Source organism: Trichosurus vulpecula, chromosome 8 (assembly GCF_011100635.1).
Source record: "Trichosurus vulpecula isolate mTriVul1 chromosome 8, mTriVul1.pri, whole genome shotgun sequence".
Taxonomy (NCBI): Eukaryota; Metazoa; Chordata; class Mammalia; order Diprotodontia; family Phalangeridae; genus Trichosurus; species Trichosurus vulpecula.
Window position 1 is genome coordinate 155,133,414 of NC_050580.1, and position 20,560 is coordinate 155,153,973.

Below are 20,560 nucleotides of genomic sequence, written 5' to 3' on the forward strand. Positions count from 1 at the left end.
GACTTCATGCTTATTAGAAAATATACCAGAATCATAGAATCTGAGTGAGAAGGAACCTCAGAGACCACATTCTCAACAAGCTTTCATTTGAAGACCTAATAATGAGGTTTATCCCTCAGCAGCCCATTCTACTTCTGAATCGTTCAAATTGTTAGGAAGTTTTTCTTGTTTCTACCCTTACTTAATCTGCCTTTTTGCAACTTCTCATTGGCCTTCCTTCAATTCCCTGGGGCCAAGAAGAGCAAATCCCCCAGGCTCATCTGAAATTTACTTGCTATTTATACTGTAGATCAGAGGTGTCAAAAGGATAACAAACTACTTACTACACAACCAGAATGAAATGTGATCAGGAAGGGTAGCTAAGTGGTGAAGTGGATAGAGCCCTGGAGTCAGGAGGACTTGAGTTCAAATCCAGCCTCAGACCATGTGACCCTGAGCAAATCACTTAACCTCTTGATTGCCTCACCCTCAAAAAATGTAATTGGGAAATAACAAAATAAATAAAAATGCAATAAAATAGAGGTAGTTACATTTTAAATTGTAACCCATTTACATTTTGAAACTTAAGTCAGTGTGTGGTCAGCAGGGATGCTTATGCTTAGTTTAGTGGTCTCTGTTTCTATTTGAATTTGATAGTACTGTAGATATGTTATATGGCATGTTCTGTCCTCCAGTAGAATAAAACCTTCTTGAGATGAACTTTGTTTTATCTTTCTTTATATCCCCAGCACTTAGTGCAGTGCTTGTCACATAGAATGCTTATTTGCTTATTGACAGACAGAAAGTCTTAATTTTTAAATTCTTCTTAGAGTCCTTTTTTGTACTTAATGGTTCCTTTCATAGTAGTACTTACCTAGAACTGCAAGTGCTTCCTTTCTACTTTCAAATGTTGGTCTGTGAGTTTAAAGTTGACTTGTGCACATAGTATGTCAGTTAATGAAGTTTGTATGATATAAGATGTTGTACTTCAGACTTATACTCAATTATAAGTTGAAGAAAGATGCTTTGAACATAATGAATAAGTTTTACCAGCATTTGAAGCTAAATATTAAGCCTTACTTCTCTTTATTTGTATTAATTGTTGTTTGCAAATTTAATTGCTGTACACTCCAAAGGTCTGTTTACTGTTGATTATTAATCGTGTTATTTTAAGTTTTTATTATGAAAACCTATTTTAATTTCATTTTAGACATGTGAAGTGTCGAAAATTATTTTAATTTTAAGCTGTAGTTCTATTTTTGTGCATACCTTTTTCCATCCTAAGAGGTATGTTGTTTGCATTGTCATTCCATAATTTTAAGTTCTCTTTTTAAAAATTGATGAGCCTGTAAGCAAAAAGTTATTTGTGAATAAAGAACTAACACTCCATTCTTTAAGGTGGTTTTGATTAGCTTTAAATAAATATCAATTTGGTTATATATTCTTTCATTTCAGGTATACTGCAGGGTTCGCCCCCTGAGCTTTCCAAATCAGGAGTGCTGCATTGAAGTGATCAGTGATAATACAGTTCAGCTTCATACTCCTGAAGGATACAGAGTAAACAGAAATGGAGACTATAAGGAGGTACTAGTTTATATTCATGAAAAAGAAACCTGAAGAAGCTTTTATGTAGTTGGTTTTTCATTAAATTTTCATGAACTGCTTTTGATTTTCCCCCACTTTTGTTGGTTCCAGCCAGCAACCAACCCTTTCATCCTTGATGATGTTAAAATTCATTTAGTCATATAGTAAGCTGATAGAAGTTTTTGGGGCGTGTGTGTGTGTGTGTGTGTGTGTGTGTGTGTGTGTGTGTAAAAATATAAGAACTAATGTGATCAGTTATTCAGGTTTTAGATTATTATTATAAATGCAGGCATAAATTATTATGGAGTCATATGGATGCAGTGTGGTACAGTGGAGTGGAGTAAGTACTGCATTTGAAGTCAGAGGAAGTGGGTTTGAATCCTGGCTTTCCTAAACACTAATTGTGTGACCATGCACATGTCATTTCAGTCACTTCAGCTCTCCCACTCTCGGTTTCTTCCTCTGTAAACTGAGGTCATTGGGCTAAGTCTCTGAGGTCCCTTCCAACTCTAAATCTGTAATCCTAGGATTCTACTGGGTTAGTTTTATGCTTTACATTTTGAAGTTGAATATTTGAATCTTTATTCTAGGCATTCTACACTAAGAGAGTGTGGTGTGGGGAAAAGAGTGCTGGACCTAGGAGAAACCTAGGCTTAATTATGCCTTTGGTGCTAGTTGAGTGAATTTGGACTAATTACTTATTCCTTCAGAGCTTCAGTTTTATTATTTGTAAAAGGGTAATAATACCTACCTCATGGTGGTGAGGCAAGCAGTCTGTAAACTATAAAGTATTGTACTAAGTATGAATTGTTTTACCATTTAGGTGAATTATACTTTTGAATGAATTTTAATTAAGATGAAGACCAGAAGCCTCTATGTTTATCAGGAAACTTCTTAGGATTTGTCTAAGACTTGAATTGGTAGTTGATTTAATGGAAGTAGTTCCTACACTGGGAGTATCTCATTAAAAAAAAAAAAGATCGTAGCACCTTTGTGTATCCCTATAATTCTCAAAATTAAGCTTGGGGAAATAGTTACTAGACATTAGCTATGAGAGAAAGGGATTATTAATAGGCCTATAATATTAATAAGATATTGGTTTATCTTTGTTTTATTAGCACAGCTATTATAAATAATTCATTTGTATAAATATTTTTATGTAAGTGCTCACAAATGAATTATATTTGGATTTCAACTTTTTGAAGCAACAGAGCGCCATAAGGGAGAGACAGGAGCCAGCATGTACCAAGCAAGTCAAATCACTAGCACGAAATTGACTAGCATGTCTCCTCAGACTTTGATTGGGACAGCTTTGAATTCTGAACCCAAATGTGTTGGGAATTAAAGTGTCCCCCAAACTACCAGACCTGCTTCTAGCTCAGACCCTCCATCATTGAAGGGAGATATCGTCACGGAGAAAGGGCCCAACTTTCTTGTCACCATGTGCAACAACTGCTGACTAGCTTCCACCAATAATAGGTGGATAAGCACAAGAACTCTGAGTAGACCACTGGTCTACAATTGGGAACAATTCCTGTGCGGAAGGGGTTAGCCATCTCCTAACCAGTCAACTGCCCCTGAAAGGACAGGCAAGTAAACCTACCTAAAAGCAGCCTGAGGGAGAGACCACTGTCTCCTCTCAGGCCTTGATGGAAACAACCTAGGACCCTGAATCCAAGAGCCTTTGGAACGTGCTTCCAACCTAGTACCCACAGCTATCCTTTTGGGAAGGAAACCCCTATGGAGATGGAGCCTGGTGACTGCTCCTGCAGATGCTACGGGCACATGTATTGAAGACCCAGAAAAGAAAAGTTCTTGTCATCTAAGTCTTGGCACTGTCAAATGATTCTATGTCAGAAACTGGTATAATTTTATCAGTGGAAATAACATTTAGAGAAGAGATATGGCCATATCCTTTGCTGCTGCACCCAAAGAACCATGGGACCTTTCCTTCTGTCTTGCAGCTGAAACCTTCTGTAGTGTTGTTTCCCATATAGAATGTCAGCTCCTTGAGAGTAGGGACTGTCTTGCTTATCACAGTGCTTTGCACATAATAAGCACTTAGTACATGCTTTATTTATTCATCTGTCTCCATCCTTGAAATAAATCAAAGCATTAGGGTTGTGCTATGCCATCCTTAATGGGTTCTTTTGAACTCTGAATAGAAAGAAGGAAAAGCTGATGAGGATACATTAAAGGTTTCTTGCGTTGAAAATCATGCAAATATGATTCTATGAAATGTTTCATACTTTCCTACTTTATTATAAAAGTATGAGCCTATTTCTGATAGAGATTTGTTTTATTAAAATATTTTTCAGGTTTTTGTTACAGTGATGAAAATATTCACTGTTTATAGCATCATTATAGCTTTTTATTTTGAGTAGATTAACAAGAATTCAAAATTAAAGGATTTGAGTTTTTCTTTGGCTATTTATAGAAGTTAAGTTCAAAGAAAGTTTCCAACTTTGTTGAAATTTATTAGTTTTCTAACCTGGTAATATGATTATTTTTAAACATGTACAATTCTTATTTTTTTTTCCTCCTTCACAGACGCAGTATTCCTTTAAACAAGTATTTGGCACTCTTACCACTCAGAAGGAACTCTTTGATGTTGTTGCTAACCCATTGGTAGATGACCTCATTCATGGCAAAAATGGTATGGTATTTGGAATTTTCCCTGGCTAGATTTTCATTGAAGCTTCAACTTCATTCTGTTAAAGCAGTATAAATAAGTTCACTTATTTTTTTGTTGGAGCTCATTCTTCTTTTTCTTCATCCCATTGAACTCCTAGTGTACAACTTGGTCTGTGCTAGTTGTGCATCTTCTTTGCAGCTTCTAGTCTTAGTGATTTATCTAGGGAAACCAAGAGGTTAAGTGACTTGCTTAGAATCGTGCAGTTAGTACGTGTCAGAGGCAAAATTTGAACCTAGATCTTCCTGACTTCAAGATCGGTTCTTTATTCATGCTGTGTCTCAGTTTTCATTATTTTCTGTGAATTTACAAAACAATCTATTCTGAGTAGGGAAACTGCATCTTACATTTTTAGGATTTTTCCATAATTTTGACCTTTCGTATTATAGGTCTCCTTTTCACCTACGGTGTTACAGGAAGTGGAAAAACCCACACAATGACTGGTTCTCCCGGTGAGGGGGGTCTTCTGCCTCGTTGTTTGGACATGATATTTAATAGTATAGGATCATTTCAAGCGAAGAGATATGTAAGTGATTTTTTCTTTTATCCAATTAGTGGCTACAACATATTGACTTATTTTATAAAATGGATGCCACATTATCCACACACAGCCTACTGTAGTACTTTGCACATAATAGACCCTTAATGGTCAGTTAATGGATGATTTATTTATAAAAGCTAAAGTCGTTGACCATTTTTTAAAACCCTAAGTTTTAACTCTGCTTGGAGTACTTAGCTCAATGTGTCATTACCCTAATGTGTCATTCTCAGGTTTTTAAGTCCAATGATAGGAATAGTATGGATATCCAGTGTGAAGTTGATGCCTTGTTAGAACGGCAGAAAAGAGAGGCCCTGCCCACTCAAAAGACTCCTAGCAAGTAAGTAAATTTCTGCGTAAAATTTGTGATCAGAAGATCAATTAGTGTCTCAGACATTTGGCATGGTTTGTGAAAATTTGTTTGTGTGAAAATTAATGAGCGTTTGTTGTAGTGTAGAGTGTAGTTTGTTGTGCTATATGGCTAAATGTTGTAGTTCAGTTCTAGACTGAAGTAGAAAATTTCTTATTTATATATTTGCCCAAATGTGCCCTATCTGTCTCTGATCCAGAAAAAAAAATAGCCTGTTTTTTTTTTTTTTGTGATTTAGACGATCAGACTCATTGTTTTTATCTTTGTTTTTATAGGCGACAGATTGATCCAGAGTTTGCAGATATGATAAATGTGCAAGAATTTTGCAAAGCAGAAGAAATTGATGAAGACAGCGTCTATGCTGTATTTGTATCTTACATTGAAATCTATAATAACTACATATACGATTTATTAGAGGAGGTACCATTTGATCCTATAAAACCAAAGTAAGTAACTTTCTTAGGTTTATACCTAGGTGTATAGTTGTATTAGTGTATCTCTCTTTATAATGTGCTAACAATACGCAGGTGGGATATTTCAAAAAATACAGTAGTCACAATATTTAACTTCAATATTATTCTTGAAGAGACAGCATGGTATGGTGGCTTAGAGAGCCAGCTTTGAAGCTAGGAAGACCTAGGCAAGACACTCAACTCAGTGCTCTTGAAAATACTTCAAAGAGTTTCCTAGTTACAGAGAAGGTGCTGTCTTGCATTGAGAGAACAAGTATCTACACTTAGAAATTCCTTATATCAATGAAATCATGGTTCCAGTCCTGTTACTCCTGAAAGCACCAATTTGACTCCAGGCCATATTCTGAGAATATTTCTCAGCAAACATTATTGTCTTAAGTATGAATTGTTCAGCAAAAGTGTGCATGAACTCTGGCTATACTTTGGAAGAACCTGGCCTTGGTGTTACCAGTTTTTCAGCCTGTTGCATTTGTGTTCAAGTTGGTTGAAACTTGTTTCAGGCATCTGCAAAATAATAATAGCTCCAATTTATATAGTGCTTTTGGTTTACAAAACACTTTATGTTTAATGTTTTCTTTTTGTCTTCACAACTACCCTGTGAGGTACGTAGTATAAGCAGGACTAGTATATTCTCATTTATAAAAGGAGGGAACAGAAACTCAGAGAGGTAAAGTTACCCATCTAGGAGGTAGAAGTGAATTATAGTCCTAGTCCATATTTATTTTTAGATGGTAACATTAATAATAGATACATAAGACAAGTTGGATTTTTTTTAATCCAATGTGAATGAATATATATGTGTATATATATATTATATATATATACATACATACATGCATGTATATATGTATATAAAAGAAATTGACTATGTATGTACTTCAGTTATAATATCAGCCTAATATCTATCAATTGATTGTACTCATGTTGACACTTCTGCTTTTCATTAATGTCTGCTTCAGTACTTAGAGCATTAAAAAATATAAATTGTGCTTATATTTACTCTTTTGTTCCCAATTTTTAAAAAATTATCTTTTTTTAAAAATCCTTTTCATTTCAATATGTCCCTCAAAAAGAAAACGGGAAAGAAAGCTTTTCCGCAAAACTAAACACCATATCATCTGAATCTGACTGTATGGAGTGTTTCATACTCTAAATCCCCCAGCCTGAAAAAGAAGGGAAGTAGGTGAATTTTCTTATCCCTTCTGCCAGGGTTCAGTTTTGAAATTTTTTTGTTATTTCCATTTACATTATGATAGTCTCATAGGTTAAATATCTTTTTGATGTCCTAAAAAAAAGGCTTTAATGAGGATAGTAGTCACTAGTTGGATAAATCAGTAGGTTTAGAAAAATAGTATTAATATAATCTACTATAAGAATTTCATCTTTTTATGTTGGTTTACACTTTTAACTGTGACATTCTTAGAAACAACTTAATGAAAGCAACTTTCTCTGTGCTTGCCACTTAGTTAACGTTTCAAAGCTTATATGTGTTCATCTTTTTAAGTTTTAATTTACATGGGACAAACTCAAATGTTTTCCTTTTGAGGTTTGGGAAATGATTGTTTTGAGGATATCTTTTTCTTTTGCTATTAAATTTTCTTTTTTAAAAAATTATTTGTTTATTTAATATTTATAGTTTTCAACATTGATTTTCATAAGATTTTGAATTACAATTTTTTCCCCATTTCTACCCTCCCCCCCACTCCAAGATGGCATATATTCTGATTGCCCCGTTCCCCAGTCAACCCTCCCTTCTGTCACCCCACTCCCCCCCATCCCCTTTTCCCTTACTTTCTTGTAGGGCAAGATAGATTTCTATGCCCCCTTGCCTGTGTATCTTATTTCCTAGTTGCATACAAAAACTTTTTTTTTTTGAACATCTGCTTTAAAATTTTTGAGTTCCAAATTCTCTCCCCTCTTTCCTCCCCACCCACTGTCCCTAAGAAGGCAAGCAATTCAATATAGGGCACATGTGTATCATTATGCAAAACTCTTCCACAATACTCATGTTGTGAAAGACTTAACTATATTTTTCTCCTTCCTATCTTATCCGCCTTTATTCAGTTTTCTCCCTTGACCCCGTGCCTTTTCGAAAGTGTTTGCTTTTGATTACCTCCTCCTTCATCTGCTCTCCCTTCTATCATTCCCCCCTTTTTTATCTTCTTCCTCCTTCTTTCCTGTGGGGTAAGATACCCAATTGAGTGTGTATGTTATTCTCTCCTCAGGTCCCAGTGAGAGCAAGATTTACTCATTTCCCCTCACCTGCCCCCTCTTCCCTTCCTACAGAACTGCTTTTTCTTGCCACTTTATGCGAGTTAATTTACCCCATTCTATCTCTCCCTTTCTCCCTCTCTCATCCCTTAATTTGATTTTATTTTTTTTTGATATCATCCCTTCATATTCAACTTACCCTGTGCCCTCTGTCTACACACACACACACATATACATATATTCCCTTTAGCTACCCTAATACTGAGGTCTCATGAATTATACACATCATCTTTCCATGTAGGAATGTAAATAAAACCGTTCAACTTTAGTAAGTCCCTTATGATTTCTCTTATTAGCTCCATTGACCTCTGGAATATCATTTTCCAAGCCCTTCGATCCCTTAATGCAGAAGCCGCTAGATCTTGTGTTATCCAGATTGTGTTTCCACAATACTCTGCTGCCCCTGGGGTGGTGGCCGAACCACAAATTCCTTTCTCTCTGTCCCCCGCAGTTTTTCTCACTAACCTTCTCTGTTGTCTTTGGTGTTTGTGGGTTGAGAAATCTGGTAACTGCCACAACTCACTGATTCAGGGCTCTAGGGCCTGTTCTGCCCGGCTCCTGTTCTGATTGGTCCTGGCACAGCCATGCTGGGTTCCGCTCCCCTCGGCTCCCAGCTCTGTGCAGTAGACCTTATCCAGTGACCATCCAGGCTGTCCTGGGCTGGAGCCCTGCTTCCCTCTGCTATTTTGTGGATTCTGCAGTTCTAGAATTTGTTCAGAGACATTTTTATAGGTGTTTGGAGGGTCCTGGGGGAGAGCTTTAGGCGAGTCCCTGCTTTCCAGCTGCCATCTTGGCTCCACCTTGCTCTTAAATTTTTAAACATAGTTTCTCAGAGAAGAATCTTTACATATGAATTAATTTCTGAGGTGTATCTCAGTTATCTTCGAATTAAGATATTTTTAAGTACTTGTAAAGAAAAATAAATTAAAGATTTAAAATGCTATAAAATTCACCTTTCTTTAGATGCCAAACTTCCATCACTTTTCACAGCTTTATTTGTTTCAGTATACTTGACTCTTTTTTTGAGTTATGTTTTTCAAGATGAAATTCAAAAAAAAGTTTCTTGTTTGTGACTCAGTACTAGGTATATGTTTCAAGACTTTGGTTTTTTTAAATGGAAGTGAATATGTTGCACTTTTCTAGATCTGTTGAACTGAAAAATTGCACATGAATATATTTATGGCCCAAAGTCTTTGTGTAAATGCTGCAATAATTTGTTTAAAAGAGTTCAACATCCCATCTTATAAGAATGTTGAAAATATTGATAGGGGATGGCTTCTATAGAAACAGTAACTTATACCTTATTCCTTTGGTAGATGGAACAGTTGCAACACTCCTGTGAGGAACGCAGATTTTGTGTACGTGACTGTGCTGTCTCTCTTCGTAAGGAAATGGTGCACTTTATACTTTAGGGATTAACAACTTGCTGTATATATGCCAAAGATAGCACCTGGGCCAATTTTCATAAATATGCAGGCCAGTTATTACTTTTCTCTGCCATTTGACTGTGGAAGAATGTGCTGATCTTTCTCGCAATCAGTATCCCTCGTCCTCCACACCTTTGACATGCCAGAAAAGAAGTCATATATTTGGCATACCACTTTCGTAAGGTTGTGTATTGCATATAGGTTGTGTAGATTCCTATGCTAAATTTCTTTTGCTGTTGCTGTGGAATTCAGAGCTTATCTCTTACTGCTTATTGCTTATAAAATTAGAGATGTACTAAATGTTGATGTTTAGCCTTTGCATGTGACTTGGCTGTATGTTTATTTACTTAAGTGTAAAATGTAGCTTGTGGGTTAGAACAAGTCTTTCTTTTTCTGTGATATCTGAAGTACAACTAATACGGTTAAATTCTTTTTTTCTTATCCATGTTCCACATGAGATAAATTTCTACCATTAGACAAACAGTTTTGAAGTCTTATGAGTGAAAGTCTCATGTAACTTTCTTTACTGTAGACCTCCACAATCTAAAATGCTGCGTGAGGATAAGAATCACAACATGTATGTTGCAGGATGCACAGAAGTAGAAGTAAAGTCAACTGAAGAAGCTTTTGAAGTTTTCTGGAGAGGTAATAACCATTTCCAGAACTTAATTTAGCATGCCCTACTAAAAGTACTGTTGAGACTTAAACATCAAATACTTCTTAATTTAGCAGAAATAGTATGAAGTGAAGGCCTCTAAAGGACCTATTTCAGAATTAATGATTGACTTTTCTGTTACAGGTCAGAAGAAGAGACGCATAGCCAATACTCAATTGAATCGTGAATCCAGTAGGTCACATAGTGTGTTCATCATTAAACTAGCTCAGGCTCCATTGGATGCAGATGGAGATAATATATTGCAGGTGAAACTGCTTTTTTGGTGTCATTTCTTACATAATTCCAGTGTCCTCATTCTAAAGCTACGCGGATAAGTCTTATTGTAGAATTTATAGCTGGTGATATTTTTTGAGAGTTGATTCATTTTAAATTTCAGCACTTTAACTTGGAAATTGTTTTTTACAGATCTTTTAAGTACCATTTAATATTAGAAAAAATGTTAATGTTCATCTCATATTTGGAGTGTATCTAGCTATTCAATATGATTTGAATACTTGTTCAGTATAGACTGTTTCAGGACTTATCAGATTAGGCATGGCATAATAAGGCAACATGACTCTTCCAGATGCCAACTTATTATAAATTTGGAAATGTTCTACATATTGACTGTAGGCTTTTAGTATAGACTTTCATACATATTTAACCTTCTGCCTCTTGTTTTGCATTATATTCTAGTCCTTAGGCTCCATGGCTTGCTTATTGACCTGTTGCCTCTGTTTAAAACAGAGATCATAAAGCAGTTATGAAAAATAATTTAATAAATATGAATCCATATTTTTCTGTCAGGAAAAAGAACAAATCACTTTAAGCCAGTTGTCATTAGTTGATCTTGCTGGGAGTGAAAGAACCAATAGGACAAAAGCAGAAGGCAACAGACTACGTGAAGCTGGTAAGCCAAGTTTAGTTAATATGTTACTTGTGGTGCCATTCTTTCTACAGTGTTGTAGAAGAGTCTGTTGAAATGTTTTCAGGCAAGGTATAATTGTTTTCAAGTTCAGATCATATCAAGAGACTGAAAAATGAATGTTGATAGTACACTATTTCTTTGCTTCTAATATCTTTTTTATTGATAGTTCCACTGCAGAGACACTGATGTCTTTCAGAATCAATTAACTTCAGGAAAATAATATGTAATCTTTGGTTCCTTTTCATAATGGGGGAATACCATAAATGTCTGTTGTAGTATTTGGTGGGAAATTGGGCCTGAGTTATTTAAATTTTGGTTATAATAAAAATGGGATGGGCAAGTTTCTGTCATCATGGATATTTTAAATGTACACATGCTTTTATAAATAACTAAATTTCTTGTTACTTTAAAAAATTAACATAGGCTTTGTTTGAAAATTTATTTCATAAACTCAAAGAATTTGTAGTCAAAAAGGACCTTAGAGACCATCTAATCTAACATCCCATTCAGGGAGTCTTTTCTGCCCTACAACATCTATGTAATATATTGGAGGGTCTATACCACTATTGGATACCTTTTTTTTATTATTCATCATTTCTTCCTTTTATTGAACAAAATCTTCTGCTTTGTAACCTTCAGTTAATGTTTTTCTTTAAATGAGTAAGAGGTTTTATATTGTCATAATATGTTTGAGCTATGAAATTTATGTGTTTCTCCTAGGCAACATTAATCAGTCGCTGATGACACTAAGAACATGCATGGAAGTCCTTCGAGAAAACCAAATGTATGGGACTAACAAGGTGAATAAGAGATTTTTTCAAGTAATTGTGTAGTTTTACTTGTGTGGCTTATTTATTTTGACTTAGTAGATAAATCAGTTTGGCATTTAATGTATTTACAGATGGTTCCATATCGAGACTCAAAGTTAACTCATCTATTCAAAAACTATTTTGATGGGGAAGGCAAAGTGCGTATGATCGTGTGTGTGAACCCAAAGGCTGAAGATTATGAAGAAAGCTTGGTAATTTTAATTCACATATTCTTCAGAAGTTTCTGGATGTCTGTAGGAAAACAAAATTAAAACTCTTATTTGATTAGGAAAATCTCTTGTAAAATGCTACTTTATTGAGTAATCTCTAAGGCAGCAAATATTTGTACTTCTTATTTGTTTTATATCCTAGCAAGTGATGCGATTTGCAGAAGTGACTCAAGAAGTTGAAGTAGCAAGGCCAATAGACAAGGCAATATGTGGTTTGACTCCAGGCCGACGTTACAGGAATCAGGCCTTTAGGGAAGAACTTACACGCCGACTTGAGCTTCGAGGAGGTCCAGTTGGTGATGGTATGATTTGTAATTATACCTACCAAACACACTTTCAGAAGTTACTGAGTCCATGTAATAGCATTCATTTCTTCTTCCTAAACTAAAACAGAGGATATGGAATTTTAATTAGATATTTCAGTCAACATGTTACTTAACCACTAGAAAAAAAAATTGAACTGAAACCTGAATTCAGTTGTTTCCCTTGTCCTATGAGCTCTTTACAATTTACATTTTCTAGAAGGTATGATTCTTCTGGAAATTAGCTGGTTGTATTCTAAGGCTTTGAAATGTGACAGTGAAACAAACTTGAATAAGTAGCTATCTGTTTTATGTAACTGTGTTTTATTTAAATTCATTGATACAGAACAATCAGTTACAGAGATACTTCTGCAGAGTTTTCCACCCTTAACATCATGTGAAATTCTAGATGTCAATGATGAACAAACACTTCCAAGGTTGATTGAAGTCATAGAGAAACGCCATCATGTTCGACAAATGATGACAGAAGAATTAAATAAACAAGGTAATTTCAATTGAAGTATTTTGTAATTGATGTGAGATTTGTAGTAGAATATAATCTTTAGCTGGAATGGTATTTTTCCTATGTGCAGTTCGTCATTTGTTTAGTATCGATGTTAGAAATATGTTCTGTCAAGAATAAGAAAATTCTGCATGATACAATATTTAATCACACTAGCATTTAATTTATATTAAGGATCGTTTCTTAGAAACTTTATTATACGCATTCTATGGAGTTTCAGGAAACTATATGTAATTAGATAGTACATCATTATTTCTATGACCCGTTTTTTTTTTTTTAGCATTCATTTTCACAAGATTTTGAGTTCCAAATTTTTCTCCTTCCCTCCCCTCTCCTGTTCCTGAAAGTGGTAGGCAATTTGATATAGGTTATACAAGTACTCTCGAGTAAAGTGTATTCCCATGTTAGTCACAGTTGTGAAAGAAGAAACAGATCAAAAGGGGGGAAAAAAACCAAAAAAGAATAAAGTAAGAAAAAAAAATGCTTCGATCTGTATTTAGAGTCCATCAGTTCTTTAGATATGGATAGCATTTTCCCTTGTGAGTCCTTTCTACTCGTCTTGGATCATTTTGTGGCTGAGAAGATCAGAATCATTCATAGTTGGTCAACATATAATATTTTTGATACTGTCTACAATGTTTTCCCAGTTCTGCTCATTTCACTGTGTAAAAGTTCATACAAGTTTTTCCAGGTATTTCTGAAATCTGCCTGTTCATCATTTCTTACTGCACAATATTATTCCGTTATATTCATATACCACAACTTGTTCAGCAATTCCTCATTTGATAGGTATCCCCTCAATTTCCAACATCTTGCCACCAGAAAAAGGCTGCTATAAATAGTTTTTGCACATGTTGTCCTTTTCCCTTTTTTATGATCTCTTTGGGATATAGACCTAGTGCTGTTGCTGGATCAAAGGTTATGAACACTTTGGTTGCCCTTTGGTGATAGTTCCAAATTGCTCTACAAAATGATTGGGTCCATTCACAACTCCACCAGCAGAGCATTAGTGTCCCAGTTTTCCTACATCCTTTCCAACATTTATCATTTTCCTTTTTTGTCATATTAGCCAATCTGATAAATGTGAGGCAGTACCTCAGAATTGTTTTAATTTGCATTTCTCTAATCTAAAGTGATTTAGAGCACTTCTTCATATGCCTATAGATAGTTTTGATTTCTTCATCTTAAAACTGCCTGTGCATATCTTTTGACCATTTATCAATTGGGGAATTGGCTTGTATTCTTACCAGTTTGACTCAGTTCTCTATATATTGGGGAAATGAGGCTTTTATTGGAGACACTTGCTATAAAGATTGTTTCCCAGCTTTCTGCTTTCATTCTAATCTTGGTTGCATTGGTTTTCTTTGTACAAAACCTTTTAATTTGAATATAATCAAAATTATCTCTTTTACATTTTGTAATGCTCTCTATGTCTCATTTGGTCATGAATTCTTCCCTTCCTCATAGATCTCACGGGTAGACAATTCCTTGCTCTTCTAATTTGCTTATGGTGTCACCCTTTATTTCTAAATCATTCACCCATTTTGACCGTATCTTGGTAAACAGTGTGAGGTGTTGATCTATGCCTAGTTTGTGTCCTATAGCTTTCCAGTTTTTGTCAAAGGCTGGGGTTTATCAAATGCTAGGTTACTGTGCCTAATGCATATAGGTTACTGTGTCTTGTATATCTAATCTATTCCGCTGATCTACTACCCTATTTCTTAGCCAGTACCAGAGAGTTTTGATGATTACTGCTTTATAATGTAGTTTGAGATTTGGTATTGCTAGACTATTTTCCTTTTTATTTTTTTAAATTAATTCCCATTGATATTCTTGACCTTTTGTTCTTCCAGATGAATTTTGTTGTTATTTTTTCTAGCTCTATCAAATAATTTTTGGTAGTTTGATTGGTATGGCTCTGTATAAGTAAATTAGTTTAGGCAGAATTGCCGTATTTATTATATTGGCTTAGCCTACCCATGAGCAATTGATATTTTCCTAGTTGTTTAGATCTGACTTTTGATGTGAAAAGTGTTTTGCAGTTGTGTTCATATAGTTTGTCATGGCAGGCAGACTCCCAAGTATTTCACATTGTTTACAGTTATTTTAAATGGAATTTCTCTATCTCTTGCTGCTGGGATTTGTTGGTCATATAAAGAAATGCTGATGATTTATGTGGGTTTATCTTACGTCCTGCAACTTTGCTAAAGTTGTTAATTATTTCAAATAGTTTTTTAGTTGATTCTCTAGTGTTTTCAAAGTATACATCATGTCATCTGCAAAGACACATTAGCATTTTAAAAGAAGGCCCGTACTGTTTGCATTATTGATTCGTTACTCCTGATGGATCTTGAATCTGAATATTTGTTTATTGGCAGGTATATTCACAGTCGTCACTGAGCAAAGGTGAAATATTTGGGCTTTGGATTAAAATTATTCTTCTAACTTTTCTGTTAACAGTGATTGCTTTCAGAGCTATGCTGCAAGAATTCGATAATGCTGTTTTAAATAAGGAAAATTATATTCAAGGAAAACTAAATGAAAAGGAAAAAGTGATCTCAGGGCAGAAAGCTGAAATAGAACGACTGGAAAAGAAAACTAAAACTTTGGAATATAAGGTTTGTTGTTGGGTTACTTTAGTGGCATTGGGGGTTTGGGGCAGGGTGGGGGTGAAGGTAAGGGGGTTTATGGACTTGTCATTTCATTGGCATAGGGAGTTTTGGTGAGGGATCTCAACCAATGAAGATTAGCAACTGTTCTGTAGTTTTTATCGTTTTTTTAGAGAATTGCCTAGGTGTGCCAAGAGGTTAAATAATTTGCCCCCGGTTACACAGCCATTGCGTATGTGTTAGAGATAGATAGGATTGAAACCTAGGTCTTATTGATTCCCAGGCTAGGTCTATAAGGTACTAAAATTATAGGCATATCTGAAACAGTGGTTAGTATATGGATGAAAGTAATTCCTAATTGAGGAACTCTTTTTCTAGCTCTAAAGCCTGTGATCCTATGGATATTATTTTCTCATGTCTCTCTTCATATGAAGAGAAAGAGAAATAGAGAAAACAAAATTAGAGAAATAACTTGAGATAATTTATAGATAGAGCAGAGACATCATGGTAGAGTTGAAAGAGCATTGATCTTGGAATCCCAAGACCTGGATCCAACTAGTGACTCTGGTACTTATCAGCACTCTGATGGTGGGTGAGGGTCTTCTAGCATTAGTTTCCTCATCTGTGAAGTGAGGGTAATAATATTTGAGCTACTTGGCTTAGGAGATGGTTTTGAGCAAAACTCTTTTCAAACCTTTATAGGTTTCATAAGTGAGCTGCTAGAATTTTGTATACAGTTAACATTTTGAGTCAACAACAGGCCTCCCAAAGGAAGATAGAAAGCCAGTAGCTGCTATATTCATCTTGTAAAACAACTATTCTTCTCAGTTTTGTTGCTTGTGAGCCAGCTCCAGAGGTGCGCTTTCTTCCTCAACTCTTACGCATGTTCCTAAATCTACTTTATGCCTCAGGAAAAAGAGCTCTACCTTCCTAACACATTTCTCCACCATTCAGAGAGTCGCTTCCAAAGTTATCATTGTAGGCTTATGTCTTCGGGGGAAAAGCAGTTCTCTCCTAAAAGCAAGCAGCTTGACTGAGGGAGAAGGATTTGATTGATGTTCTCGTTTCCAGGTCTGGATGGATACAATGAGCATGTCAAATTAATGTTTAAAGGAAAAGTAACTTTTAGTTTTCTGTGGAGCAAATTGAGGAGGAAGAGTATTTTTCAGCTACATAAATTGTTTGTATTCCAAACATATTGAAGAATAATAATTTGCCTTTCCAGATTGAGATTTTAGAGAAAACTACTACAATCTATGAGGAAGATAAGCGCAATCTGCAACAGGAACTCGAAAACCAAAGTCAAAAACTTCAGCGCCAGTTTTCTGACAAACGCAGACTGGAGGCCAGGCTGCAAGGCATGGTGACAGAGACTACCATGAAGTGGGAGAAAGAATGTGTGCGTAGGAGGCTTCGTTTTCAGAGTTTGATAAGTTGAGATTGCAGATAGTTTTTCTGTTTTAAATTATGTTACATTTAGATAGAGTTAGGTCCTGATAACTGTATTATTTACAACTGTATCAATCTTTTTCTTATCTCCCCATTATTACAAGACACACAAAATTATTAACAAATTATGACAGGATGTCAGCAAGGTATAGTTAATTGCACAGAAGGAACAGGGAAAAAGGTCACTTTTAGGAGATTGAGTAGCAGTTTAATTTCTTGTATTATTAAATCTGAATATAAATTTATATTGCTAATCGTTAGGAACGTCGTGTGGCTGCCAAACAGCTAGAGATGCAGAATAAACTCTGGGTCAAAGATGAGAAACTGAAGCAACTCAAGGCTATTGTTACCGAACCAAAGAATGATAAGCCAGAGAGACCATCACGGGAACGAGATCGAGAAAAGATTTCTCAAAGAGCAGTTTCTCCATCTCCAATACCTGTAGGTTATTGGTAGTTTGACAGTAACAAATACTAAAAAAGCATAATTTGTAATTCCATTGTTTAATTTAATTTTCTATTAGAATGTTATTTGTTATTTATTTCTCTCCTTCCCCCCTTAAGAAATAATCTGCTAACTTTCCCAAATTTATGCAATTTTTTTTCCTTCTGGATCCCTCATACTCTGAGGGAACTCCCAGGGTGGAAAATCCCTCCACTGATGTAGGTTGACAGTTTAACTTATGGGACACTGAAAGGTTAAGTGACTTGTCCATGATCACATTGCTAGCACATGTCAAAGACAGTTGTGCCCTATTCCAAAGCTTGCTCTCCACTCTGCCACTTAATCAAGTTTTTCTTTAAAAATTAGAAATAAGTGCCCTAAGATACTAACATTGAGTAGTACATTTATAAAATGTGTAGAATAAGAATAATGTTATACTGATTGTTAGTTCATTGAATTTCAGTCCATTATGTTGCTGATTAATTTTTCTTCAATTTTTTTAGCTTTCTTCTAACTATATTGCTCAGATTTCCAACGGCCAGCAACTCATGAGCCAGCCACAGCTTCATAGGCGCTCTAATTCTTGCAGCAGTATTTCTGTAGCTTCCTGTATTTCGGAATGGGAGCAGAAAATTCCTCCGTACAACACACCTCTCAATGTCACATCTCTCGAAAGGCGTAGGCTACAGGAGCCAGGACAAAATAAAAATTGTATCGTATCAGACAGAAGGCGAGGGATATACTGGCCTGGAGGCAGGGAGGTGGTTCCCTCATATAAAAATGAGCTAGCGATAGAAGAGGAGCAGTGCTGCAGGGTTAGTGCCAATATTTGAAGTATTGTAGCTATAGTTTTTTTTCTTTTAACTTAATTTAGAACAGGGGTTCTTAACCTTTTTTGTGTTTCATGGACCCCTTTGCAAGTCTGGTGAAGCCTATGGTCAAGGGGCCTCAGAATAATGTTTACAAATGCACAAAATAAAATATATAAGATTACAAAACAGATATATTGGAATAAAGATATAATTTTTTTTTCTCATCCAAATTTATGGACTCCAGGTTAAGAACCCCTGATTTAGAAGATTATTCGTTAAGCCTAGAATTTTAAGAATTGTAAATAAAGTAAAATCTCTCTGCTTTTAATTTCATACTACTCATTCATATTAACTTAAAATTATGATACTCCTTCATCAAGCCTAAAGAAATACTTTCCTCAGTTTGGACATCTTAGGCATCAGGAATCTATGACCATTGTTCATATTGGTGTCCTAAGGCTTTTTTGAACTATCATAGTAAAGTGATCTAATGAGCATCACATAAACCGTGACTATAAATGTTGAGAACAAAGTTTTAATTTTAGTTTTCTTCTTCACGTACAGCATTCCCTCTTTGCCTTCCCACTCCTTTCCTTCTCCCCCTTAAAGACAAAAACTAGTTTATCAAAGATTATAGGATCGTATTGGTTGGTATTAAAATTTTGAATGCTAATATGTCAATTCTGATTTATCATGGTTTGTCGTGAAAAATGGTGCAGGTTTTTTCATACTTTTTGCTCATAACAAGGATTAAGGTAAACTTTTTAATTGAAATAGATTTATTCTGCATTTACTCATTTAATATTATTTATTTAAATTAGTAAAATTTTAGTTTATTTGGTAGTTATTCTAAACTCCCTAGTGTTAATGAAGGGTAGAAATTTTAGCTGTTTTTGTTCTTTTAAAAAATAATGTATTATAAAGCATTTGATTTCTTGGTGTCTTGAGAACATTTGTTTTTACAAATTTTCCTTAATCCTTTTTTTGTAGCAAAAGTTGGTGTATCAACTTGTGATCAACTCTTAAAATTCTAAAGCTACTTGCAAGGCCTTGATTATGGGTGCTCAATATTTGCAAATAATTTATATTCTTTCAAAACTCTTTTGGCTGGGAAATATTTAAGAGGATGTGATGAACCTTTATATTTTCATTACTGAAACCAGAATCTTAAAGATTTAGAAGTGCAGCAGAGTAGTTAATATAAAGCTGTCATGTGGATCTGGGTTTTTTAGACAGGTTTTCATCTTCAATTTATATTTGAGCTGTGAGGAGAAAGCATGTTCATTTTTTAACTACCTGATATAAAGCAGATTGTAAAGAGTGTTGTTCCCAAAAGCTATTTAGGCATATATGCATTTGCTGAATTTCTTTCTTGAAACTTTTTTCCCCCTACTTTCCCAGATAATCTGAATATTCATTCCGTTACTACATAAAACCTCCATTATAGTATTTTGGTTATTTCTTCATGGGTTTTTTTTTAAGCTGAATGTTAGATGCTTGTTTTTCTTTCAAATGACTTTCCTCAAACTCTGACAAGGGGAAAGTAAAGTCAGAAGTTCTGGATTGCCTGTTATAATTTATTCAGGACTTGACTTTTGCTTTCTATTATAGCTGGAAATATAAAGGGACAATCTTTAAAACTCTCCAGATTAATGTTTTTGAGAAGGATGGACCTCTTTTAGGTGGTACTGTTTCTGGTGACTCATCTAAGAAGTAGCCAGTTTGTCTTTGTCACACCTAGTAGATGATAAATTATTTCCTTGCTGCTCGAAATGAGCTTTAGGTCCAGCTTTTGTTGTGGCATGAATCTTAATCTATAGAAATAAAATCCTGTAATAAGACATGACTATTTTGTCTAATTTGGGAACTATGGTAGGGTGAATTGTTGTTGTTGGGTCGTTTCAGTTGTGTTTGACTCTGTAACCCCATTGGAGTCACACAAAGATACTAGAGTGGTTTGCCATTTCCTTTTCCACCTCATTTTACAGATGAGCAAACTGAGGCAAAGAGGGTTAAGTAACTTGCCCAGAGTCACACAGCTAGTAACTATCTGAGGCTAGGTTTGAACTCAGGAAGACGTCTTCCTGGCACTCTCTCCACTGCACCACCCAGCTGCCCAGTCAGGGTGAATTGTATTGAGCCAGATCCCATCAGGATATGTTGTTTAGGAATTTTAAGATCTCCATAATATTAACTGAATGGACAAAGGGGAACTTGAAAATGTATTGAAAACATTTAAATTCCTAAAACATGAATTATATTCTTTCTGTAGAGAACATACTTGATCAGTCCTTGCTAAATCCAAATGGCTTGAGAATTTAGAAGTGAGATCATAGAAAGTATACAAACTCTGTGTGTGTGTGTGTGTGTGTGTGTGAGAGAGAGAGAATAATACAGCTTTTTGACATCTATATTCGTGTTCCTTCTTGGGAATTCATGATGTACTTTTTACATTTTGTTTGTGG

The 20,560-nt window shown here is 35.2% G+C and overlaps 1 protein-coding gene across 4 annotated transcripts in view; it reads left to right on the plus strand.

Annotated features, from left to right (window-relative positions):
* KIF23 (kinesin family member 23) overlaps positions 1 to 20,560 on the plus strand; it is a 35,309-nt gene that overhangs the window by 8,736 nt on the left and 6,013 nt on the right. For 2 of the 4 annotated variants that reach the window (XM_036736998.1, XM_036737000.1), the window contains exons 3-19: positions 1,435 to 1,563; positions 4,114 to 4,219; positions 4,645 to 4,781; positions 5,027 to 5,133; positions 5,439 to 5,609; positions 9,224 to 9,265; positions 9,867 to 9,979; positions 10,134 to 10,255; positions 10,797 to 10,899; positions 11,638 to 11,717; positions 11,819 to 11,938; positions 12,099 to 12,258; positions 12,605 to 12,763; positions 15,242 to 15,399; positions 16,616 to 16,789; positions 17,101 to 17,280; positions 17,787 to 18,098. In XM_036736998.1, coding sequence (XP_036592893.1) covers positions 1,435 to 1,563; positions 4,114 to 4,219; positions 4,645 to 4,781; positions 5,027 to 5,133; positions 5,439 to 5,609; positions 9,224 to 9,265; positions 9,867 to 9,979; positions 10,134 to 10,255; positions 10,797 to 10,899; positions 11,638 to 11,717; positions 11,819 to 11,938; positions 12,099 to 12,258; positions 12,605 to 12,763; positions 15,242 to 15,399; positions 16,616 to 16,789; positions 17,101 to 17,280; positions 17,787 to 18,098 — 2,373 coding nt within the window. The remainder of the gene's footprint in view (positions 1 to 1,434; positions 1,564 to 4,113; positions 4,220 to 4,644; positions 4,782 to 5,026; positions 5,134 to 5,438; positions 5,610 to 9,223; positions 9,266 to 9,866; positions 9,980 to 10,133; positions 10,256 to 10,796; positions 10,900 to 11,637; positions 11,718 to 11,818; positions 11,939 to 12,098; positions 12,259 to 12,604; positions 12,764 to 15,241; positions 15,400 to 16,615; positions 16,790 to 17,100; positions 17,281 to 17,786; positions 18,099 to 20,560) is intronic. The other 2 variants (XM_036736999.1, XM_036737001.1) reach the window with 1 other exon arrangement.